Source organism: Seriola dumerili, unplaced genomic scaffold (genome assembly GCF_002260705.1).
Source record: "Seriola dumerili isolate Sdu_G_001 unplaced genomic scaffold, Sdu_1.0 BDQW01001821.1, whole genome shotgun sequence".
Lineage (NCBI taxonomy): Eukaryota > Metazoa > Chordata > Actinopteri > Carangiformes > Carangidae > Seriola > Seriola dumerili.
This window is the reverse complement of record NW_019176076.1, coordinates 780,396-806,526: the sequence shown is the minus strand read 5'-3', so window position 1 is coordinate 806,526 and position 26,131 is coordinate 780,396. Positions and strand designations below refer to the sequence as shown.

Sequence of the window (26,131 nt, the reverse complement as noted above, 5' to 3'; positions counted from 1 at the left end):
CAGGTCAGTATATCTGCTGTTTGATTAATCATTGGGACAACATCATTGTAAGTCAAATCTAAAAGATGATTGAAATTGTGATCACCCGATGACAAGAGCGACACGTACTAGTCCACCTGCTGTCATATGAGGTTTGCTGTGAACATATATATATAGATTTAAGTGAACAATGCAAAATAACAATGTCAATTAGACACATGACACCAAAATGTTGCATAAGTTTCAACACTCATTTATTTATTCGCCTTATTTTTTTCTTCACAACTTTTGTTACGTGTCCACAGACATGAGAAAAAACTCCAGAACACTCAAAAGATAAACGTGAGCACTGAGATTAAGACTTCATCACAGGCTAGGACCCGTTTCTGCCCCTGTCAAGCAGCTCAGAGCAAGAGTGCAGACCTGGGATCATCTACCCGCTCCGCAACAACCGCCTCGTCCACAATGAGCTGAAATGTGCAAAACTGATCCCCGATCAGCACTCTTCACACTGGGGTGACACCTGACATAGCAGCAGGCCAGTTATTCTTATTCATCATGGTATACAGAGGAAGAGAGAGTTAATATCATCTGTGTGATGAGACCCAACACAGAGAATCTCCATTTATATACAAGACAGAGCCAAGAGGGAGGTTTCCAGTTAGTCATTACAAGGATCATGAATGACAATACTTTACAAGCAGCACTTCAGGGGGGGGAAAGCTGTTGTCATTAGCAAGCAGTAAGGCAGGAGAGAGGGACAGAGTACAGCAGAAGGTAAGTGGACCTGCATGCTTCGATCCAGAGCTATGACAATTAAAAAGCAGCCGAATATGAAATAATCAACTCATTTACTTTTCTACAATTATTGGCCAGTGCACTAAAACTGTCTCGCTTTTTTTTTTTTTTTAACACGATACCCTTGAACTATTAGGATTGGAGGCATTGCACTTCATCTGGCAGTTGTAAACTAAAAAACAATCAATAAAATTTGGTGCAGTGTTCTTGGTGGTTTGATTGCTGAAGCGAAAATGGCACAGTTTCAGAATCTAATCTCATCCTCCTCTCAGGACAGGGCCGTAATGTTTTTAAACGCAAACCAGTCTTTTCCGTACATTCTTAAAACATCATCATATGAAATCATATCAAATAAAGATGCTTTGTGCATGAGTGCAATATATCATAAGGACACAATCTGTCCTTCAAAACTTTATAAATAAAACTTTCCATTTGTCTTCTGTTCCAGCAGACAGCATACATAATATACCTATAAGCATTTTACCAAACAAATAAAGTGGATTGTACCAAGACGACCTAAAATGATGTAATTACACTGAATTCGTTGCTCAGACAGAATATGATCAAAACAAAGAGTCCACAAACAGCAAAAATCCTAAGTGAAGTGTGAAATATAACCTTTGTATTAGTCAGATTTTTAAAGTATTAGGCTGCACTGCCCAGCAGGTTGGTTGGCCTGTGGCATAAAGAGTCCTAAATACTTTCTGATAGCTGATAGTCAGATTTGGCAATAACCAGATCATAATCTGAGGAACATGAGAAAGTCGAAATGGTTGGCTGACCACGTCTTTGGTATAAGATTTACAAATGAAGAAGTTGTTCTTCTCTAGAGTGAACAGATATGAATAATATTCCTTTAAATGCAAATAACACGATAAACATACATAATAATAGCAACAACAAGCTATTTTTTAGATAAGTATTTTCTTCCACTGATAATATTTATCAAAGACCAACATTCAGGGTCATCTTGGTACAGTGCAAAATGGAACAAGTAAAAAGTAAAAGTATAAAAACTAAAAGCAACTAGAAACCATCCTTGACATAAATGTCATAACAACACCAAAGCTAATCATACTGTACTGGTTTCTGACACAAGCATCAGGCTGTCAAATATCTAGCACCTACAGTACAAAAGCTAAGAGGGGAATTCCTTCAAAATGCGACATTTAGAGTCAATGATAATGAGATATACGCTGCGCTGTACTGTGACAGGCTATACCAACATACCATGTAGCATCATTGATAATATTCACTCTCCAAAACATTGACATAGATCATCAATATAAAAACAAAAGATCCATAGCATCTACTACTACTACTCTACATAAAAGCTTACTCTTATAAACACATGTAACTAACTTTAGTGTTAAAGATGTTAAAGACAATGATGGAGGAGGAAGAAAAAGAGGTGAAGAAAGGGAGGCACTATCTGGTGCGTGGGCAACGCTCTTGCCCGCTCAAAGCAACTGCCCTCAACAGATTACAGGTCCAGGATCATTTACAACTTTCCCTTTAGCTACTAGGAGATTTAAATAGTAAACTCATTTAATGTAACAACTCTGCTGGCCCATAACAGACAGAAGAAGTGCTTATTTTCTACAAATCTAACAACAGGCATACAGTACAGTTGTCCTCCTTGTGTATTTACCATATAAAACATCAATTTAGAATATAATATAAATGAATATAAAACTCAATTTATGTAGAATTGATTAGTTTAAAGAAATTATTTTGAAAAATACACTTATTTGCTTTCTTGCAAGAAGTTAGGTGAGAAGATGTAGAGGTTATGCATATGACCAGGGAAGGAAACTTGGTACAACACTCAATCAATCAATATGGCCGCTTCCTTTCCAGGATGGTACTCTTGGGTTTGTACTGAGAAGACGGTTAGCTTAGCATAAAGAAACACAGGGAAACTGCTACCAACACCTCTAAAGCTCATTGATTAACACACTGTAACTCATTTGTTTGTGTCTTTGAAGTCTCTGCACACTGCCAGGAAATAGTTCAGCACATACCTCCCTACAAAATCTCTACATCTTACTGAGCTTTAAAAGTACTTGTCTGGTACGTAGACTTTATTACCTATGGAGAGAGCCTGGCTAGCTGATCACCCCTGTTTCTGGCCAAACTAGGCTAAGCTAAGCTAAGCTAAGATAGCTGACAGCTGGGGGTATTAGTAGTAGTATTTATCTTATTATCTTTCTCAGTAAGAAAGCAAATTGGCAGATTTCTCAAATGTCAAACTATTTAACATCCAGTTATTCTTAAAAACTGTCTGCTAACACAACTGCACCGTGGACAATGTTTGAAACAATTAAAACAAGACAACAGTGCTTTGGTTAAAACAACTGAGTAAATGACACAAGACATTAACTCAATAAAGACAATAAAGTGCCATGCAGCAAAACTGGTCAGTGGTCCTGTCACAAATAACAGTGCAGAGAACCTAGGATCGCAACAATAAGTAATATTTTCCCTCATGGGCATGGGAAAAAAAGCACATATCAAGAACAAGGCAAGGACATGACTTATCTCTCCTGATTGTGGATTATTTTTGCCTTAGTCTAGCCAACGAACTCAGTTTTCATTGAACCAGTTAAAAAAAAAAAACAACACAGGTACAACTTACCCCTTTGTCCTAAGAAATCCCTCCTCATGCTACTTCAGTGTTAAAATGACTGATCTGTTTGCTATCTGAAACCTCTGCAGAGAAACAAATACTCTATGCTGTAGAGCACCAAGCCATTCCAAACTGAGGTAATGTACACTATTTGTAGAATGGATGCATGTGGAGCTGTCATCCCTGCACTTAACACACTTTACACAGAGAAACATCCGGTTTGATGTTTTCTTGTTCCCCCTCACCTGATGGCGTTAATTAGAAATACATGGATGGTTGGTTTACAACTGGGACTTACTTTCAGTTATGATAGATGAAGGAGGGACTGAGCACATTATAACTCTCTACAGGGATATGGTGGCCTCACAGATGACATATCTACACGTATATGAAAACTCATCAGAACTAGTCCAAATGCCCAGAAAAGGTAAGTTAATTAACATGTTTGGGTGGTTAGTTTTTCTTATGTATTCTTCTAATGGTCAGGAGGGAGCACACCATGCAGGGTTTGAGGTGTCGACTGCAAAAAGAGAGAAGGGACGGTTTTGTTGGGGTTTGGGATGAGCGACTGAGTGAAGTAATTTACAAGGGTATTTGAATGGTTTTATGTATAAGTTTGTTTATATGGTCAATGTTCATTAGAGCAGGATGGTGAGCAGAGCTTTTGGATTGAATTGTTTTGTTTGTTTTGTTTTGTTTCCCACCAGGCTGGTTCACCTCTCACATCCTCTGAGCAGGCGGGACCGACTGGACAGACTTTCTCCGGGAGAGCTTTGACCTGAGGGGAAATGGGGAAGTAAGGTAAAAAAACATATATATAGTACAATGCATAAAAAAGGAGTGATGAAAACACTTAATTTTACAAGTCCGGTTATTTTCTAATAATTTTCTAGGAATTTTCCTGGAAAAGCAATAACTAGTTGCAAGGACAACATCAATATATCATCTTTTAAGCTGATGTAGCGAAGTTGTTAGAAAACATGTTATTTACACATCCCACTGTTACAAAGCAAACATCATCATTTATTTGCAGTCATGTTTCTGGCCACTAAGCTAAGTCTGCCAATCTAACACACCTCTATATGCAAAGAAATTAGTGTCAAACACAAAGTCCTTTCCGGACAACATTGTCATCATTAACATATTTCATTTTCTTTCTAGGAAAAATGGGACCTGTGAAAGGATTACTGCAGTTATATTAAAAATGTGTTAAACCAACAGTCTGTGTTGTTTTTTTTGGTTGGATTTTTCCTCGACAGTTTCACCTCCACCCACCTGATGGTGCCAGCTAACAGAGGGTTGAAAGCGTACAGCCAGTCATGCATCTCTTTGTCATTGGTGGCCTGCAGCAGTATCCCACGGTGCTCAGTGCACACAGCAAATGTGTTGGGAGTCTGGAGACATTTAAAACCCTGAGGTTACTAAAGTTCATTCAGGTTCACAGAGTTACTGTTTTGTTTTTGTTTTTTTCAATTCAGAAATCAGTTTGACTATTGAACTGAAGCTCAGTCATACCCGCAGTAAGGTCTGTTTGTCTTCACTGTATTCCACCTTTGCAGATGACAGGTTGATGACAGCTCTCTCGACGCTGTCCCTCTCGCTGCGGTACAGGTAGACGTAGGGCCTGCGCACCACCACGTAGCGTTTCACCCAGCCACTGGTGTGGGGCTCCAGGAAGTGCAAGTAGCCTTTCTTTGACACAATGGGGCTGCATATGATGAAAGAAATACTATGGTTATGTCAGAATGAGAAAAACGTGACCACAACTGCTCTTAAATTGTGCTTATTCCCTAAATGAAAACAGTTAAGTACAGTGTGTGTGTGTGTGTGTGTGTGTGTGTAGTCTGACCTGACACGAATCTCCTGTATGTCAGGAACAAAGGTGCATCCTCTGAGAGCTTTCTTTCTGTCCACTGGGCTGTACGGGTCCAGATCTGGGGTGGATGCTCCTGAACTGGGTTCAGTGTGTCTTCACAACACAAACAACATGTTCATAATGTGACAAAAAGGAACCACGGTTTAACCAAGTCAATTCCTGGAGTTATTCACAACACATTTAAAAGTTAAGTGAAAGTGAAGTTTCTACCAATAATGGCTTATCAATCAAACAGGTACAGTTTAAGCAATAACCCATAATGTCTCACTCTTCTTATGCACATGTCGGTTTAAATGGGAACATTTCATTTGTCATGTGCAGTACTACCAACACTTCAAAGTGAAAATTAATATGAGAAAATAACTGTGATGATGTCTGTGAAGTGTTGAGGAAACAAGGATTAAACTGACAGAGAGGGTCTAATGAAATGCGCTACTGTGTTGCATCATGGGAAATATAGGATCCAGAGCTTTATGGGCTTGACTTATACTATGGTTAAAAGTCAGGGTATCTTGGTCCTCTGCTGCATTGATTTTACTATTCTTTAATTTTCAAACTTTCTCTTGCAAGTCCACCTATATGGAAGCGCAACAGTAACTGACACCATTCAAGAGTGATTTGATCTATAGCAACTTAGTTTAAGATTTTAAAGTCTTAACTGCTTCCTAGGGGATCTTAGTTTTCCTGCAAAAAAAATCTGCTTCAGAAAAGGAAACATTTGGCATTTACAGAGGCACCAACAAACAGCAGTTTGTTTTGAGTAAATGTTTTCTTCAGTCCTGTAAACCATGACACTGTCTTGGGAAACACTGGAGCGAAGTAAGAAGCTAACTTCAAACTAAACTAACCAGCGCACTGAATTAAATTGATACTGTGAAGGGTAAGAGCATGTATATACCTGATATCATAGTGTCCCTCAACCAGTGACGGGCAGGTAGAGGATGGAGTGAGCGTGCTCAGTCCAGACGATGACGATTCCCTCATTAGTGATGCAGACATCTCAGAAAGCTAAAACACACCCACACATGTACACACACACACACACACACACACACACACACAACAAATCATGCACAGAGAAGAACACACACAAGACACGAGGGACAGACACAGATACAGACAAAACATACCAGCAAACAATTAAGCACGTACAACACAGACATGCATTCAGAAAACAACTCAAGTCAGACAATTTGTCATTTTCTAGCAATGTACTGCAGAACCATCTCTGTACCAATGTGTAACACAAATCCTCATTATGTCTAAGAGCCCCTCGCTGATTAATATGTTAAAGAGGACATGCAGGAGTAAGATCAGGTTAGTGGAAGCCTCGCAGTTTCTGAGGAGGGGGGGGCAGTGAGGGATGAGGTCGGCAGGGAAAAAAAAGGAGCGGATACTAAATTATTTTGAGGGATGAAATATGGCTACATGGATTTTTATAGACAGTATGACAATTACTATGTCTCATGCAGCTCATTCAAACAAACTCTGAGAATTACTAGTGAATAAGATTTAACCAACATCTACTGAGTGATTATGAAGACGGAAAACATAAGTTTAACAGAAGTGAGTGATATGAAATTAGACGGGATGAGGAAGAAAGAAATGTTAAAAAGACAAAAATATGTGCTCAACAAATGATTGAATGACTTGAATGAGGGAGGGTGAAGGGCGGGGCTTAAATATTTTGCGAGGGTACAGCAAGTAAATGTTAGGTTCAGAAGGATTACTGGGCCGGGTTAGAGGGCCTAGGCTGGGGCTCACCTTGCTCTCACTGGCACTGCTGCTCACCTGGCTGTACTCCCTGTTGAAGGTGTGCATCAGCAGACGCAGACACTAAAGAGAGGAAAGTGAAGAAGATTTTTTTTTTTTTTTTTTTTTTTTTTTTTACAGATGATGTTGAATATAAGATAAGCTAAGACAAAAGTTCTGGAGGACTCAGAAAGCAGCAGTCACCTTGGCAGCCAGCTCCCTCTGCCTCTGGTTGGGGCTCTCGAGGGCAGGGCTGTTGCTGGGACTGTGGCTGAGGACGGGACTCTTTGCAAAGTCGCTGATGTCGCTGCTCTTGTAGAGCGCTTCCTGTCCCGCCTGCAGAGTCGCCTCCAGCTTCTCCCTCAGCAGCAGGTAGTGCCTGGTCTTCTCCACCTAAAACCACAGGCACATGCACATGATGATTTACAAGAAATCTCCTTTGCATCTTACACCAGAGTAGATGAATGCATCACTTGCTCATTTTATTGTTTTTCTTTGCTTCCAATTTTCAAACTAAACTATCACAGTTGTTCTGCCACCGTCAACTTTCTGTGAAGTATCCACCAACTGTAGTTTCTGTATACAGGTAATCTGATGCTAGGTCATGTGTTTACAGAGTCATCCTTCATTTTCACATCTAAAACACCTGGTTTAAATAAATCATCATTCTGTTACTGTCCAGTGAAGTTGTGTTAATTTCTGAGCTAAATAAACTATTAAAAAAAGCGGATTATCAGGAAAATGCATTACCACAAAACTGTTTTTTTCCTCATGAAAATGTGAAGTTTTGGATATACATGGTTTTCACAGGACTGTAACAATTTGGTGACTTGCCTGGCGTCCGGTTGCTTGTAGCAAGACTGAGCTTGAATCTAAATTTAGACTGATTTTGTGAGGCTATAATAAACCATACCTATTCCACTAAAAACACTTTCCGAACTTGTCTTTTCTATGTGTCACCTCTTCAGTCTACAAACTGACCTCCTGCAGTAAACTGAGTTTCTCCAGCTCCCACTGGTGGTCAAGGATCAGGCTGTCACTGCGAGGCCTCCATCCAGCCAGGTTCTCCTCTCCTCGGACGTAGGCCACCGAGGTGTCCAGCACACGCCTGCGACGACGCTGCATTCCTGAGTAGAAAGAAGAAAAACAGTCCACACCTTTAGCCTGACAAAACACAACAAATCATGTTTGAGATATCTTTTTTATGCATGATTCTTCTTAGTTTTATTCCCATCTCACCTGGACTTCCGTTGTCCGCCACATGGCAGAGAGTGACTTCATAGACTCCTGTGACACGGTTACTGAGATGGAGAGAGGCAACATTTCAACAGTGCATTCGAAAGGGAGGTAGTTGCCAATTAAACAACATTTACATTTTAAAAGACCGTCGTATAAACAGATGTTGTCATCCAGATTCAGACTGTATGAATCAATGAATCTGCACCTCTCAGAGGGCCGGAGGCAGCCGGTGCTGAAGAGGTTTCTGATGGAGCGGGAGGCCGGCAGCTTCGTGTCACGGGAGTAAAACACCATGCAGAAATCTTTGGTGATCACTGTTGGCTGAGTGCAGTTCTCCATCTAGTTAAAATACATAGGAAATTAACAAATGAGAATCCATTCACATGAGTGCAAACTGTCTGGTTACAGTGTGGCTGAGCTGCTCTCAGTTTTGAATAAATATTCATGAGAAAAAAATGAAAATGAAGAATAATCTCGATTACCTCAAGATAAGCAGAGAGGGTGATGTAGATCTTCTCCCCGTAGGGAGTGACTCTGTTCAGAAGCAGAGAGTTGTGCATGGAGCTGTCCCATGCTGCCTCAAATCGGTAGAAAGTTCTGGCATGAGAAAAACAAAACACCATCATCTATGTGCATGGTTTTTAAAAAGGAAAGAGTCAACCTAACAAAAAAAAACCCCAGAGAACTGTGTTATCAGAAACAATAATTGAAAAGATAAAAAAATGATTGTCATTATACCTATGATCAACTCCCAAGGAGACGCTGGCATTAACAAAGAATAAAGAGAAAAAGGACAGGAGTTAGAAACTTTTAACTGCAGCTGTTAAAAGTTTAAACTCAGCAAACAATACTGATGCATGCAAACTGAAAAATGCATTGAAGCAAAATTAAGATTTGATTATAAAAAGGCATGTTCAGGCAATGCAAAAAAAAAAAAAGAAAAAATCCCTAAACAAAGCAACTGATCTCTCTGCATGATATAAAAAAAAATAAAAAGTGAAAAAGTGGAACATAGTAAAATACAAGATAAAAAAAATTAAAAAGTGAAGCTAGACGTGTACTTGTCGTCATGTTTAGGCCAGAAGTATCCAGAGGACAGGATGTTGAGGGAAAGGATGTTGGGGTCTATGATGGTCTCATCAGCCTCTGGAGTGTTTCGAATGCGACCTGAAGTCAAACAAATCATGATGAGATTATTTCAGTGACACAACCTTATTCAAAATTAAAATCAAAATAAATAAAAAAAATACAATTAAAGAATTATTTTTGATTTCTCAGGGACTTTGCCAAAGTTTTTGAATTTTGCTCATTACTCACCAATGACCAGCTCCTTCACCTCCTTCCACTCAATATCATTTCCTGTTTCATGAGCGATGGTCACTGTGATCCGCCTCTGAATGCCCTGTGGAGTCGAGAGAAGATGGGACGCAAACCGGATCTTTGTTACTAGAGTTTACAGTGGTGGAAATAAATGTATTTCATGCTAAGATAAAAGAGCGTGATTTTTTTAAATAAGTTTTCACACTATATTGCTGCTGTTAAATAGAACTAAGAAAATCTGGAAAGCCACTGATCCCAAGCTTCTCATATGATCTACGGACACTGAACACTATGAAGCGTATTGATATGCCTTCAGGGAAACATGATGGGAATTTGGTGAAACGTGGTCAGACCTGATGTAAGAGGAACGTGCCGTGACAGGGCATCCCACCTCTGTGGTCAACAACAGCGGGGATGTAGCTGGAGACAGGGAAATAACAAATATATTAAACTGATACTGCAGTAATGGAACAACAGTATCTCTATGTATGTGGTCTATTGCGTCTCTTGGTTTTATCAAAGCGGCAACACAACTAATAAAAGATATGACTCACTCTCCGTTGGCCTCCAGCTCACAGATCTCAAAGAACACCATGAGGTCATATTTGGCGTGACATGGTCCCGCAGTGGAGCGAGTCAAAGTGCTGAGCTTTGTGGCCGGCACTGAGGAATGACGAGAGAACAGATCAATGTGTGACAGACTAGGACAACGTCTACCAGACTGAGCTGAACTGAAAATCAGATTAAAGACAAAGCATTGGTGAGGAAGACAAAGCAGGTTGTAGAGTTAGGCGTCACCATTTGTAGTCATGTCAGTTTTATTTATACAGCCCAATATCACAAATCACCAATTTGCCTCAAGAGGCTTTAGAGTCAGTGGGTGTTGCAGACCCCCCCTCATTTATTGAATGATTGATGATTGATAGTTTCCACTGTGATATGAGCAAAGAATTTTGTTGAATTTAAATGAAGGGAGCTTGACTTATATAGATTTGATATAAATTGTCGATTACAGCAAATTATCAGCCCTAAGTCTAAAAAAAAACCTACTTATCAAAGATGGTGGAATGCAATAAAATAAATTACACATCATGGATAAATAATGATGTTTCATATACTCATAGAAACTGCTAACCTGGTTTGGATAAGGGCATCACCCTGGGGAACTGCCTCCTGGAAGGTCTCAGCGGACTAAAAGACGTGACAGGGAAACCAGAACATGAGGAAAACTTTCTTCTCATCTAATAAAAACATTAGCTCACAGTTAGTCATCAGCTGGAGGAAATTAAAGTTCAAACGTCTTCCCGACCTGATCAGGTCTTTGCAGAGCGGAGGGAAGGGCTGTTTCTGATAGTGACCGAACACCTCGAAGACGATGGGCTGAGTCTTTATGTACTCCACGAAGGACTTGGTCACCTCCACTGTGATCTGACAGTGGAAAGAAGGAATGAAACTACAACTACACCCTTCAAACAACTGTCGGAGCAGCCTGTTGATAGCTAAGAAAGTGTTTTAAAAGAAAAGTAAAAAAAATATTGCAATAGTATTAATATTTGTTAACAATAGGAGTGAATTTAGAGTTCAGTGCTCACATTTTGTACGTGGTAGAAGCCCAGCGGAGGTCCTCTGCCGGTGTTCTTCAGCGGCTCAGTGGAGAAAGCTTCGTCATGACGGTGGATGAAGCTGAAATGAGAGAAGACGTCACTCTCTGTTTCAACCAACCCACCCTCATGCTCAAACCACAATTACTGTTACTTGTTCACTCACTTGAACTGGCAGAAGATGTCGGCGTACTCGGCTGAGATGCTGGAGGCCTGTAACACGGTGACTCTGAAGGTGAAGGTGCTGCCGATCTTCAGGTGGGACAGAGCTTTCTCTGGAGAGAGGTCCAGAGGAAGATCCAGACCCAGACCCAAGCTCTTCACTGGGCTGCTGGGAATCTCCAGGGTGGCTACATGAGAGAGAGGAAGACGCATAGAAACATGGATGGTAGCACTGCAGTAACATTACGTGAGTCAGCGATGAAATATATGAATGTGTGACCTTTTAACCTTGTAAAAGCTGGGTGTGTATAGAGAAATGAACACTGGGATTTTGGTTCCTTTTCAACAAACGTATGTCAGTGGAAACATACTGTACAATGTGTTACAAAAAAAGACAAATATTTTACCAATAATTTGGCATGGAGTTCTTCATTTCGGATTTAATACTTTTGTTTTAGATCTCAGAGCCTTGAAAACATATCACTTTTTCACACGGGCGAGATTGACAGACCAGCATGATTTCCATGTCCTGCACAGATCTCCTCTCACCTGCACACGTGTTGTTGTTGACTTCATCTGCAGAGATTCCTATCTCAGCGTTTTGGCCTTCCCCCTCCACAATGCGCAGCTCCTCCTGGGAGGTGTTGGAGTGCGACAGAGTGCCAGGACACGACTCGGTCTGGAACTGAAACAAGACCGCGAAACAGTGAGCTCAGGCCCCATTTACATCAGATGTTATAATCTACATGCGGAAATTCATATTCCAACCATTTCCTCTCTTCTCTTAAATGATGTTTGACTTTAATGACTTACATTATATCTGACTTTCTGCTGTTTAGGACACATTCAGAGAAAACCATTAGGAATCACTACTGAAGTACCTTCTCAAACTGCTTGTCTTCAAAGGAGATCTTGGCAGTGCCTGACTGCCTCACACCAGAACCGTAATCAGGGGCCTCCTCGTCGGCTGAAGAGAGACACGATGTGAGACGAAGTGTTACGATCATTTCACAACAGCTATAATGACTTGCTCAACAGCAGCTGATTGTGTTAATACAAATACTCAGCCTTGGTTTTTTTTTTTTTTTTCTTTCTTACCCGAGATGGCCTGCACTGCCACTCTGAGGAAGCCCTTCACCTCTCCTTTCTCGCTGACGATGGCCACGCGATGCACCAGGGGCACCGGGTACAGCAGGTTACTCAGGTACACAAAAGCCCTGAGGGGAAGAAAGAAAGGGAGTGATGAGGGCATTTCACTTTTGGCAAGTGTTTTATTGTGCAATAAAAGAGTGGGATTTAAATGAATGCTGCCTCAAGGAGAGGAATGGAGCCTGATGGTGTTTAGTTGGTGACCGACCTGCCGACAAGACGGAACCAGGGGAAGCGGTCGTAGAAGGGGTCGCCTCCGGTCAGGGCGTGGTCACAGTCCTCCACAGCACTGCTGGGGAGCTCTGCCGCACGGTCATACATTTCTCTCATTAGGTCCAGCCTCTGCCTGCAGGGGGCAGTATTAAAAAAAAAAAACACATGCTGAGGGTGAGCCTAACCACTGGATCAACCAGGACACAACACAGGGAAGCTCCTGGCTAGTGTGAAAGACAGACAGGAACCCGTAATATGTTTAAAAGATCCTAACATGTTGTTTTACAATACTCTTACTGTATTTTGTAAAGACACCAAATGGCAATAGAGCACCTTTCTAAAGGATGACATGGTTTTTTGCATTTCTTAGTATCATAGCTTTTGTGGAATATATTGTATTTTTTCTATTTTTGTGTCTTTATTAGAGAGACACAGTAGACAGATGACAGAAAATAAAGGGAGAGAGAGATTGGCATGCAAAGGTCTCCGGCAGGACGCAAACCAGGGATGCGGCTTCTTATTTTGCACACATCTATAATCGTAGCTCTTTTGAAGTTTTATGTATTCTATTTCAGTGTATAGGTATTCATATACTCTGTATTGGATTGTAAGGATATGAACTCCAAAATGTTTTTAAACAATCATAAATGAAAAAAATCTTGACCATTGAATCAGCTTTTAACCACGTGTCCACCATTCTAATGACAGATCCCTGATACCTGAGTTTCTCCAGAGTCCAGTAATGCGTGGCTCCGTTCTTCTGATCCTGGACTTCAACGGCTACGATGGTCTGGGGGAAAGGTCGCCTCTCTCTCTCTTTGGCCACGCAGGGGGGCAGCAGGTCAGGCGGCAGAGGAGAGTAGAGGGTGTCCGTCAACAGGACGAACTGGAACTGCACCTGTGGACGACACGAGGCATGAAATATGAGTGACTGCTTGTTATTGTTCTGCTGTGTCGTATCTGTGAAATCAAATGAGGATTCCTATATATGCTATCACCACAAAAAGAAGAGGTCAGATATGGTCAGATTAAGTTCATTAAACTGTTTTTACAAGTAAGACATTAAACTCAGGTGCTGCTTCATCAGAGGGATTTCATAGCGATAATACACATCATAAGTTTGATCTTCTGCTGATTGTAACACAACATACAGCTTGGGGGGCTGGTTGAAATCAATAACTTGCCGAGACATTAAGCAGTAAAGTTTAATTTCCATCAAAAATATTGTACATCTTCATATTCATGCCAGCTTTTACAAGCTAGACAGAGGGGCATCAGTATTTTTAGTGTATTGCACCGTATGTTAGATTTTAATGACTCACGGAGCTAAATCATTGCGGCACGTCCAGACAATCAATTATTTTTCGAGAGTCTCGCATTGATGCAAATCCAATTAAATACACAATGGCCCCCGGCAGACACTTCATACACTTCACTCTGCCTTCAGAGCACCAGAGTCACATTGAAATAAATTTGACTTTAAAAAATGATTCATCTCCACTGGTGCGAGAAGACTATAATGATTTTATGGAGGCAACAACAACAACCAGATGTTAGTGCTGCCTCTGGAAGTGGATCCGAATTCCGTTTTTTAGAAAAATCTGTCATATGTTTACCCAACACTAAACACATAACACATGACATCTGTCACTGTGCTGAATAAGGACGATATTTTCTAACGTCCCACCTTCTTCTTCAGCTCCACACTGATAGCATTGGCCTCCTTGAGGAAGATGGCGTTGCCCCAAAGCAGATCCCTGAGAGACGTGAATTGGTAGAAACGCCACTTTCTGAAAGCCCACAGAGCCAGCTCAGTCTCACGCTTCGTCCACGGCACTGGGAGAGGCGAGAGAGTTGATATGTGAATGAAAATGTGATCCAATAAAAGCCCAACTGAGAGACGCTTGTTTGTGCCAGTAAGAGATCAAATTGACAGTATCACCTTCCTCCTCGGGCTCCTCCTCTTCTTCAGGAGACTCCAGGTAGCGAGAGTCCACTTGTTTCTGAAGAGCCTCCAGTTTACTCTCATAGTCCTGAAAAAAAACACATGATCCAGATCAGGACCAGGCCGAGTTTGTCGGCTAATATTTTGCTTTTGCTTCCAATAAATACAAAATTAAACTGTTTTTTTTTTTTTTTTTTAACCTTTCATGGAATAAAACATCAATGTCGGGAACGATATGAATTCAAATTTGATGTTTTCAAATGGAGCTTTCTCTCACCAGTCGTTGCTGCTCCAGCAGGTTACTGGCTTCCTCTCTTTCTTTACGGTACTGATCCTCGAGTTCCTGAAGCCTGATATTGAAAATTACATAATTACTTGTAAGTAAAAAATAGCAACATGTAATAATCACAATCATCGTTATAAATTTTACATCCTTCACACACACACACACACACACACACACACACACACACACACACACACACACCTCTGCTCCATCTCCTGCTTCATGTCGATGCCTTGTTTCTCCAGCAGCTCTCTCTGAGCGAAGGCCCAGTCGACGGGCTCCACCGGCGTCTCGGCGCACGGCGTCCTCTCTCGCTCCAGGCGAGCCTGCTCCGGGTCGTTGAAGCGAAACACATGGCTCTTTCCCATGATGATGCGATTCCCTAAAAAAAAAAATTCAAATTAGAAAAAAGTGTAAATGCCCTATAGTATGATGATGTTACACAGTGGTGAAACAGCTGACATTAGGGAAGTCAAAGCTTGTGCAACAATATAACAAAGTGAAGCTTTCCAAGGTGACTGAAATTCTGTGGTCGCTCTTCTGATTTGACTTTGGCCCAACACTGGGCCACAGACTTGCTGTGGCCCAGTGTTACAATACATTTCTTCATCTCAACTCTTCTAGATGCAAGTGCTTTGTTTTCCTCCCTTTCTTCAAACACAGTCACTCACCTGATCGCAGAACAGTGGGTGAAGTCACTCTCTTCCCGTTGACATACGTCTCTGCCCCTTCACACGGCTCAAGGATGACACATCCTAAAAAAAGATTTATAAAACCTAGTATCTAAAATATATACACTATAACAGATGGTGGGCTTGATTTGTAATATGTAAATGTTACTTAACATAATAATTTTACATATTAAGCCAGAGGGAGAGCGGTGAGGCATTTACCTTCTCCCTGAGGGCCTGTAGTGCTGCTGAAGGTGCAGTGTTCGTCTTTGATAAAATGGCCGCTGAGAACAATGTCTTGGCGAGTCTTGGCATTTTCACGGCCAACCCTGCGGGAAGATAAGATGATCAAATTGAGTTAAATCCCCCGACAGCAGCGTCGTATCTGGATTAAATCTGGAAAGTGAAACCTTACTTGGTAATGCCATCTTTGATGTAATACAGCAGACACTCAGACATCAGCGGGTCCTCGTTCAGGTTCACCAGATGAGGGGTCTAAAAGGAGAAATCGTGAGTGTTGCGCGAGTTCAGATAAATGTTGTAAAAATATCAAACCTCTGTCCCACAGTGATGAGCACCTTACCTTTTTCGGGGAGAAGACACCCACAGTGCCTCCGTCTTCTCTCATGGCAACACCCATCTCAGCCAGCAGGGCCTCCCTGCAGAGAGCACACAGTTGGCATCATGACATGCGATTTTACAGACAACAGTAGGGTTGTAGTTGTTAAGAATGTATCATTTCAGGATGTTAGGAGCGACGTTTTTTGCCATAGAGCTGAAACCTTAACAAGCCTGAGAGCCATGACAGGCTCTCTGCTTTAAGCTAAATGCTAACATCAGCATGCTAACATGCTCACAATTACAGTGCAAACACTCTGATGTTTAGCAGGTGTAATATTTACCAACTTACTTCTGCGTGTCCACAATAAACATGAGAATGTTTTTAGTTTTGTAGTATTCGGTCAGAAATCAAAGTATTAGACAATTTTGTCCCGATGACAATGACACGATCAGCAGATATTACAGTTCATCCTGAGGGGAACAACGTGTCTCATGACAATCCCTCTGGTAGTTGTCAACCTCATGGTGACGCTAAAGGAAAAGTCTGAGGATCACCAAAGTCGTTAGGATTCATTCATCTGATCGTTGACCGACATTTCCATCCCTACATCCGTGCCATGAGCACGACTCAAAATATGGTGCATTCCTACTTTCCAAACAGTCCGGCTATCCAAAAAGTTTTCAAGGTCTAACAATCACTAACAGTCCATTTGTTTTAGTTTGGCTGGACCAGCCCCAAAGGTAGGTGGGTGTTAAATGGTTGAACATACTGTAGATTTCAGGCGAAAGGTTCAGAAAAGAATAACGGGTACCGTCCCTATTGCCATGGGGATGACAGACATGTTAGAAAGCCATAAAATATTGCATGAATATTTTGGACCAACCTCTCCATGCGAATGGCCTCAGTACGACGCAGCTTCTCCTCCCAGGTCTCATTGAGCTCGGCAATGATTTTCTCCGTTTCCTGTTGATGAAATTAAAACGGATATATAAAAATCAAGTTGGAATTATCGACTCCGCTCATTCTTGAATTGATCAATTTCTCTCCCACCAAATTTCACTGCTTTTGCTCAGAAAATCTCATTCCCACCCACCATATCTGCACATTATCTAACCTCCCATTTCCCAACTCTTCATCCTCAACAATTTCACCATGTTCCTTCCTACCTTGAGCCTCTCGATGGCCTCCTCACTGGCCGGGCTGAAGATGCGATCATGGAGGTTGTTGATGGACCCGGCGCGACTGGACAGGGCCGAGAGCGAGGGAGAGGGGCTCATTCCTGTCATGGCGTTGGTCACTGTGGAGAGATCACCCCTTTGATTGACAGCCTGGCGATTATTCACAAAGTTCTTGTAATCGCACAGGTCTGCCAGAGAGAGAGGCGTTGCATGGAAGAGAGCAAGGAAGGAAAGGAAGGACAGAACGAGGGAAGGTCCAAGCAGACGCCGGGTAATTCAGGAAAGACATCAGGGGTTGAGAGGAACACGCAGAAAAATGGATAAAGAGGAAAAGAAATTGGGGAACGACAGGGAGGAGTACAAAAAAAAAAGAAGAGAAAGCTCAAATAATGGATCAAGGAAGCAGAGGTCATTTGCTTACCAAAGCCATCGCAGACAGAGAGAAAAGAACAACTCAAACCGATGCCAAATAGACCGAAAGTTACAGATCAGAGGCTTCTTTTTTTCTCTGACGCTCGTATACACAGAAACAAACTTGACAAGCTCGCAAGCATGAGAATGTTATGAGAAAGGAAAGAAAAAATAAATATATGTCACTACAATGCATAATGACCAAATACAGCCCGAGTTTTTTTTGTTTTGTTTTGTTTTTGTTTTGTTTGTATGTGAAGCATGTCTTAATGTCTTCGAAACTGTTCAGCACAGCCTTCGGTAGCATAGCTCCTGGCAGTGCAGGCCTCAAAGCTCCTGACTCATAGCTTCAATTAGCTCCACACACAGAGAACCAGGAGGCAACGAAAAGAGCTCCTCAGCAATCTAAAATGGCGTCCTCCCAGTCAGTCCTTTCTTCCATGATCTCCAATAATGGTTTTTAGAAATGCATTAAAACAGCATGTTTCATGCCAGCCCTGACTTTGATGCTGTCTGCTTCCCAGCAGAAACAGTGAGTCCTCATGGGACCACAATGCAAAGCTTTAAGCCAATTTAAAATTGTGTTATAAGGAGAAACGTTGTTAGAGCTTCCCAAGTTAGAAAGACAGCAAAAAAAACAAAACATGTATTACCATGGAAATGAGAACTAATGAAAAGAAAAAAGGAGGCCATTTTGCAGAATTCTTGACAAAAATTAAAGGATTACAGCAACAAGGTTTAACCTCAGAGGTAATTTTTGTGTTGCTCTAAATAATCATTGTATACTTTACATCTAATTTATGTCATATCTGACTTCAACTGGGGTAGTTAGTCAGGTCTCTGGTGTGGTGGAAGAGGAAGGCTGGCTCAGGATTCATTTCTATTAGTTGCAAAGCGCAGGCTTGCTAAGAGTTATACACACATTTCAAACCAGTGATGACGGGGCCGGTGCAGCGATACGCTGATAGGACAGAGGAGAGAAGAGACTGTGTGTGAGAGACACTGCCTTAAATGTAAAGAGAGAATAAACCTGCACAAGAACTGTAAACGCAGGTTTGTGCTTATGTGTTTGCATATGTGTGTGTGTGTGTGTGTGTCAGCCTATATATGTGCATTTCTGTTAGTGACCGTTGTGTTTCCCTATGTCACACTCACTCTCTATGATGTCTCCCAGGCCCTGTGCATACAGCAGGTCCTTGAGGCGAGCCACCTCCTCTTTCAGCTCACGCACCAGGCGGTTGTTGGGGTCTTCGTTGATCACAGCGTTGCAGCGGATCTGTTTGGCCCGATCAGCGTAGCTGGAGGGACAGAAGCAGTGAAATTATAACGCGTGATTATAAGGCTCGGCATACTGAATCACATTCACCAGCTAATGATAATATGAGATGTGAAATGAGAAGGATGCCACTGTACAGTCCAATGCTGAGAATAAAATATTACAGAGATTACGTGTTAAAAACACTATACAATCAGTGCAAAATGCAAAAGCGTCAGCAGGCTCTTATAAGGATGCATTAGTGATGCAACACTACTGAGCTACATAATGTAAAGTCCATTTTCTCCTCAAATATGCAAATATATGCACAAAATGTTCCAACATCTTATCTGTTCATCTCCTTATGGATAAAGTGTGACCGTATCCTCGAAATGCTTTCCCCCAGGGAAAAACGACTGCTTCCATTATCTTTACAAAGATTTTTTATTGATGTTTTTCTCACCGGAGGGTACTGAGGGTTTCATCATAGTTAATATCAGCAGGGCTGAGGGCAGCCACCATAGCTGTGCGAGAGTTTCCTCCTAAAAGACACAACATGAGACAAAGCTTTAGCAGACACAGGAAATTGTTGTTGTGGTAAAAAAAAGAAAGTTTAATCATTTGTTTGCGTACCCAAGTTCTCCCTCAGTAACCAGGTCAGAACTGAATCTCTGTAAGGTATAAAACTCTCCACCTTCTTCTTTTTCTTATTCTGCTCACAAAATAAACACAAATACATTTGTTAGTGACCCTGAAACAATACACAGTAAATCTTATTTGCCTTTTCAAAGCTCTGGTAGATGTTGTTGCTTACTTTGTTTGGAGCTGTGTCCTGACGGTTGGAAGAGAAACAGCAACATTTGTTATTTGCAGAACAAGAAATATGAATTTGCAGCAGTATATCTTTGATGGCAAGTGTAAAAACACACCAGTTCAGCTAGAGCAGAAATAACTTTCCCCAGTGTGGTTAAAGACTTGTTGATGTTTGCTCCTTCCTGCAAAAATAAAAATAAATTAACAATTATTTGACGTATTTGTCCCTCTATTCATGGGCAAATTTTGATTTGATTACTATTAAAAGTCTCTCCACCCTGTATGCATAAATACCATAACCACAACCTTCCTCTCACCTTCAGTCTGGTTCCTTTCGCCCCGGTGGAGTCGGCTCTCTCGCTGCCAGCCAAGTCCACCAGGCTGATCTTGCTGACCTGCACCACGACAGAAAATATTTTTCCTAAAACTGGTCTGAACGAAGAAGATTAACAACCTGGTGCATTTCACCTGAAACTGCACCGGGAGAAGTGGCAGTAAATAATGAGCGGTTATCAATCAATACCACAACACGTCGATCAGATAACAGCAGGGCAGACTGCCCGACTCGGGTCATAAAAGGTAATAAAATCATTTCTGCCTCATAGCAGCTCCGCTGTAGCTGTGACAAGTGTCAGAATACGAAAACGAAAGTTCTTATTGATTTTGTTTTTCTAAGAAGCCGGAAAAACCATATCTCTGCTAGACAGGGCGATATCTCAGACGTGACTGTGAGCGGAGCTCGGCGTCAGAACCTTTTCTGATGTGTTGTCCGTCTCCATGTCTTGCTTCTTCTGTGTGAAGATGATGTTGAAGACAGCGTGAGAGCGGCTGCTGGTCTCGTTCATGTTGGTAGCAGCCACAGTCCTGGAAAAAAAAAAAAAAGTTCGTATTGCTGACTCATCCATATGTGTCCATCGATCATTATTCCATCCACTGATGGAACAAATTTAACCACAAACAAATCACTCATCTTGTTCATCTTTACAACCCATTATTAGGCTACATCCGCCGATCAACTGGTTAATCCAGCGTTAACACTCGGGCTAGCTCTGTCACCTGGCCTTGTTTCCAGAGTCCATCAGGTCCTGGATGTCGTTGTAGGAGGTGACGGCTAGTTTGGACAGATCTTCAACGTAGGGTCCCATCAGAGGGTGCTCTCTGACACGCAGGTTTCCTTTGTTTTTCGGGTTCAGCAGGTCACGCACACGCTCGCAATAAATCTCCATGTAACTCACCTGGAGGAGGCAAAGAGGCAGTCATGTCATAAAATATATTTAATCGGGTAGTAATTGGTTCTTAATACTAATTGGTTACTCCTGGCCTGCGGCAATAAAAGATTAGGAATCAGGTGAATTACCTTCTGACTATCTGACACAATAATATTATTACAGGACCGGCTGCCCCTCTGAAATATTCCTTTTTCCTTTCATTTATCTTAAAAACTCACATTGGTGTCCAAGAAGATCAGAACTTAATTCATTAAGAGGTCTTTGATATTCTTAAGTTTAGAAATTCAAACTTGTGCGGACTCATCACTCACCTCCACGGAGTAAGACATGCTGTTGTCGTTATTGCTGCCATTGATCTTGGTGAAGAGGTCCTCGCACAGCTAGAAAAAAAGAGGATGGATTGATTTTATTCTGACAGAAATTAAAGAGAAAAAAAAAACATCATCAATCAAAAGATCATTACGGCTGCGTTTCTGTCACATCGACATGAACTCTTAACAAATAAACTGAGTATTTGCTTCCTCACTACGAATGTTTACATCCTTTGTCTTGTATGCAATATATTACCAGGGGTATGATTCCTTGCTGGTCTTTCTCCTGCCGTCCCATCATGGTGTAGCTTTTGCCCGCTCCGGTCTGGCCGTATGCAAATATGCACACGTTGTAGCCCTCAAAGGCATGAAGCAGCATCTCCTCTCCGATGTCCCTGTACACCTGCACCTGAGACGCATAGTTGATGTCCTCAGGCTGCACACGCGAAAGACGAAAGAAGGAGAGAGAGAGAGAGAGAGACAGACAGACAGACAGACAATCAGTGTTTTTCACAGCGGGACGCGGCATGAAAAACACACACAAAAAGTTTCAGATCAATTATTTTCCAGTAGTTATTGGCGATTCGTTTTCGAGCAAGTCATTCATTTTCCTACCTGACTAGTAGTACTGCACACGTGTTTACTTCCTGAGAGGAGTAAAACTGAAATGATGCCATGAAACTCACCGTAGTGTGAGACCAGTAAGAAAAGTCGAAGTTAAAGCTCTTGTTTTCTTTCGGCTGTTTGGGGTTCAGGATCGCTAAAACAAAGGAAAACAGATCAGTTATTATTATTATTATTATATAATTATCATTATCAGTCTATTCGCTGTTAGCTCTCCAGACTGTGGAAATATCTTAATTCATACTGAATTTAATATTATTGTGATAAATATTTTCTCTCTCCTATTATATATCCCATATTATATTTAACCTCGTTTTTTGTTTTGTTTCTTCTTTTCTTTTTTAATGAATATTTGTGTGTTATATATATGTTGTTTATGACGGAATAAAATAAAATAAAATACATTTAAATTCCCAAACCATCCTTATTTAATACATCCTAACAGATCAGAGATGACTTATTCGACTTCAGTTAGTATCAACAGCCGGACGTTTAAATGCACAGTCATCCCTTTTTAGGGAGGGGAGGGGTGCAGTGTAAGTAGAATATGAAATAAGAAGTGAGCAGGAGCAGATGCTCTGTTGGCTGCAGACTGAATCCACTGTATCGCCCCCTGCAGACAAGTTCAACATAGCAGCAGAAGTGTCCTGCTGAAACACACGCTCAGGCAGAAACAACACCAAATATAAGAGGAGGGAAAGAGCGGCGAGCACTCACACGCTCACATTCACAGTCAGTGGAGGTAATGAATTGAAATAATGCAAGTTTCGATTCTCTGGATGTAATGAGGTCATTAAAAACACTGACAGGCACAACGGGCACAAACACACACACACTTGCATCAGCTGACCCCCAAGTCTGGGCTCAACCAGAACAACGGGGTCTTTTTGGTCCCTGCAGCTCGCATGATAGAGAGCGGAGAGCTGTGGCGGTCGCTACATCCTACACACACTGACGGGCTTCAGGCCTGACTGAAGCTTTTGTTTCCCTCTCTATAGCTGCCAACGTGCTGCGTGCCTCCCTGCCCACTCTTGTTGCCGGGGGGGGGGGGGCAAAGCTGCCTACGATACAAATATCTGAGGTGAAAAGCTAAACTTGGCTCAATGTAGATCACAGGAATATGAATAAATAAATAAAACAGGACCAGAGAGTCAAAGCATTGCTGGGTGAACATGTTGTGACTCAAGCTATAGCAGGCTGGACAGTTACATGACGAGTGGATTTTCTGTGCTGTGCATGTTTTCTCAGTTTTCAGTTACATTTCTCTGCTCACTGATTAATCCTGTATTTGAGTGTAAAGACAATGAATATTATGAAAGGAAAAAGTGGCTATAAAGTTATAAATAAAGGAAGGAACACATGACTGCAGTATTTTACACACTACATATGCTTGGTGCATTGCATGTACATAACATGTATAACAGCATATTTCATGATGCATTTATTCAAATGTGCATTTTCTTTTGAGCCCCTGAATGTCTAACGTTTCATGTGATGTAGCATCTTTTACAAATATTTTTGTTCATAATTTAAAAATTAGACAAACCAGGGTAAAATTGTTGCTTTCACTCTGATAAACTATGGGACAATTACTTCTTTTTAAAGTCACCAACCTATGGAAATATTCCAATTCTACACAATGGTGGTTTTAACCGAATCAAGAGGAACATTAAAATACATCAATGAAAACTTCAGTCTCTGTCTCAAGGATTGAAGTGCATTTCCTTTACTCCCAAAACAGTTCAAACAATGTGTGCTGACCAAACTGTGCAGCACCTGATCCACATGAGTCACCGATCCACACCAGTGTTAATGAAGCTTTTATATTTTACAGCCACATCATTTCAAACGACTCTGCAGTCTGTTCCCAACACACTAAAACACACAATTATATTCCTACTCACTTGTGGTGTTTCCCGACATCTGAATGATGCATTTACTGTCCTTCGAGATCTCTCTGGAGTTGAAGGGTCGGACCCTCACCGCCACCTTCACTGACGCCGCCGCCATGATGCAGGTGGGTGCGTGGGCGAGCGGAAGAGCTGGAGATCCGTGTGGCTGCACAGACGCACACCTGGCACCTGCACAGGTAGATGAGGAGAGGTATTTGTTGGATTTATCAGCGACAGGAGCAGACATGCAGGACAGAGTATCATTACACCTCTACATCATGAAAGATGGTGAAACAGCCTACCTAACAGAGGTCATTTAAATTCTAAATAGCTTGTAATAGTTTTTAGAATTCAATACTGAGAGGAGGGGGAATGTTGTCCTGGGCAACCAAGCTGAGACTTAACATGACACATCCTCCATTTTCAGGCCCTGAATCACTCAGTTTGGGCTCCAGGCAGAGACTCACTGCTCCTAAACCACGCTGACTAAATGGCTGGACCATCATTTTGCAGGAAGATCATCAGCATCCCCTCCTGTTCTACTGTAAAATGGCTGCTTATTCTTTCGGGCATCATCCCCCTTGCCTCATTTATCACGGCTGAGGGCCTTGTGGTGGAAACGGTGTCTCCTCGCTGCTTCACACCACAGAAAACAACACCATATTATGAAACTAGCAGCGGGCGTTTTTTCCCCCCTCCTCTCTTATTTATAACAATCATAATCATTCCTCTCACTACTGCTGTTTCTCCTACGTTTTCTCTGTCCATGACCGGATTATTTAGGTGGATTTTTTATCAGTATATTTGCTTCAAGGCAGCGCGCCGCACACATTCATCTACATCCAACCTCAACCGATGAATAACAAAACTGCTCCAGAACATCGTTTTTTTTTTTTTTTAAAGATATTATAAGTTCCATTTAAGTGTGTGAAGGACACGGATACTGAATTCGTGAAGAAATGTGTGGTAAAGAATGAGTATTTATAACCTATGTAAATATTGCCTCCTCCATCTTGCTTCGCCTGCCGCACCTCAAAGACAGGCCGCGTAAACATAAACGGCACAGACACCAAATCATCCAGCACTGCGTCAGAAAGGAGGTCAGTTCCCGTTATTAAAAGCTTAAATGACATTTACGGCTGTTTGAGTTCATATGTTCACCGGGCCGATTCACAGTGACAGTGATGTCATTTGTTTTTAAGGTGGATTTAGCTGGGGTTTCTTTTTAAAAGACAATTGTTGACAGCAGGGGAATCAAACGTTCAACATCCTGACGCAGCGTCCTCATTTATCGCCTCTAATGTACACAAGGCCTCAGAATTACAAACACACGCACACACTTCGTTTCCTCGCCAAGGCGTAACACCCTTCAGTGCCGATGCCGTGCCGTGAAAAACATCTCAGAGGATCCGCGTCTTACCTCAGCAACTCGAGACTCGTCGACCGCAGAGGGTGAATCCTCTGCCCATTCACAACAGCGCCAGGATCCTCCGGTTCCTCCTTGTCGAATCTCCTCACCAGTCTGTATTTGTGTGTGTCTCTCTCTGGCTTTGGTCAGCCTACAGCATCCTTTCCCTTAGCGCATCCATACATGGAGAATCCGCCGGGGAAAGAGAGGGAGGGGAGACAGCCTCAGCCTCAGCTTCAGCCTCAGCTTCAGCAGCAGCAGCAGCAGCAGGGCGGGCTGAGTGTGGACCACAGCGGTGCGTCAATTAGAAAAGAGTGGAAGACAGGGGGCAGGAGGAGCGAGGGCCGGATGGATAAACAGGATGATGGGTGCAGGATGCTCCGGCGGCCCGCCACCAGTCTGTCCGTCAGTTAGTCTGAGAGGAAGGAAAATGGCGGTGCTGCTGTGTGCAGGGAAGCTGGGGGGGGGGGGCGGCTGTGACATCAGCTCCAGCATCATCAGCATCATCATCATCATCCGCAGCAGGCAGCCATGAGGCAGAGCGATGCAGCACAGAGGCAGAGGAGGAGAGGGAGAGGAGCAAGGATGGAGATAACCATGGGGGGACCACAAGGAACAGGCCCAGGGGCCCTATAGGAGTCAGGGGGCCCCTAGACCAGAGTTTCTGTATGAAGTGACTGTTAACATTTTTATAGTCAAACAACTACAAAGAAACACAAAATGAGTAAAAGAAATGGACACAAAACACACAAAATGAGTATGACCTGGCATAAAATGACCGCAAAGAGATGCAAGACAAGCTAAATGAAACACAACACAACTAAAAGA

The 26,131-nt window shown here is 42.0% G+C and overlaps 1 protein-coding gene across 6 annotated transcripts; it reads right to left on the bottom strand.

Moving 5' to 3' along the window:
- Positions 1–873: 873 nt before the first annotated feature.
- LOC111239009 (kinesin-like protein KIF1A) lies at positions 874–25,714 on the bottom strand. Of its 6 annotated transcripts, none has more exons than XM_022768774.1 (49): positions 25,316–25,714; positions 23,908–24,084; positions 22,066–22,139; positions 21,636–21,815; positions 21,380–21,448; positions 20,896–21,074; positions 20,592–20,703; positions 20,157–20,234; positions 19,956–20,021; positions 19,841–19,858; positions 19,660–19,738; positions 19,490–19,568; positions 18,927–19,069; positions 18,694–18,732; positions 17,349–17,548; positions 17,066–17,145; positions 16,204–16,279; positions 16,036–16,115; positions 15,843–15,949; positions 15,621–15,704; positions 15,151–15,331; positions 14,941–15,013; positions 14,661–14,751; positions 14,406–14,554; positions 13,438–13,616; positions 12,714–12,851; positions 12,455–12,573; positions 12,238–12,323; positions 11,906–12,041; positions 11,361–11,544; positions 11,186–11,276; positions 10,903–11,021; positions 10,729–10,784; positions 10,148–10,256; positions 9,947–10,013; positions 9,591–9,675; positions 9,335–9,440; positions 9,012–9,035; positions 8,756–8,870; positions 8,479–8,612; positions 8,274–8,335; positions 8,016–8,161; positions 7,239–7,427; positions 7,047–7,118; positions 6,181–6,290; positions 5,256–5,375; positions 4,922–5,114; positions 4,682–4,800; positions 874–4,184 (listed from the first exon to the last, which is right to left on the bottom strand). In XM_022768774.1, the coding sequence occupies exons 2-49, from the start codon at positions 24,011–24,013 to the stop codon at positions 4,127–4,129; spliced, it is 5,160 nt and encodes a 1,719-aa protein (XP_022624495.1). In that variant the 5' UTR covers positions 24,014–24,084; positions 25,316–25,714; the 3' UTR covers positions 874–4,126. The 6 variants fall into 6 exon arrangements, with proteins under 6 accessions (XP_022624495.1, XP_022624492.1, XP_022624490.1 ...); XM_022768771.1 differs by having other exon boundaries at positions 17,349–17,479; XM_022768769.1 differs by lacking the exon at positions 18,694–18,732.
- Between the last annotated feature and the right edge of the window lie 417 nt (positions 25,715–26,131).

Excerpts from the sequence above, each read along its gene's own strand:
- LOC111239009 (XM_022768774.1), bottom strand. The coding sequence starts at position 24,013 with ATGGCGGCGGCGTCAGTGAAGGTGGCGGTGAGGGTCCGACCCTTCAAC. Across the intron at positions 21,816-22,065 it reads CTTACTGGTCTCACACTACG|CCTGAGGACATCAACTATGC; the intron begins GTGAGTTTCATG and ends TCGCGTGTGCAG. Across the intron at positions 12,042-12,237 it reads AAGACAAGCAGTTTGAGAAG|TTCCAGACCGAGTCGTGTCC; the intron begins GTACTTCAGTAG and ends GTCTTGTTTCAG.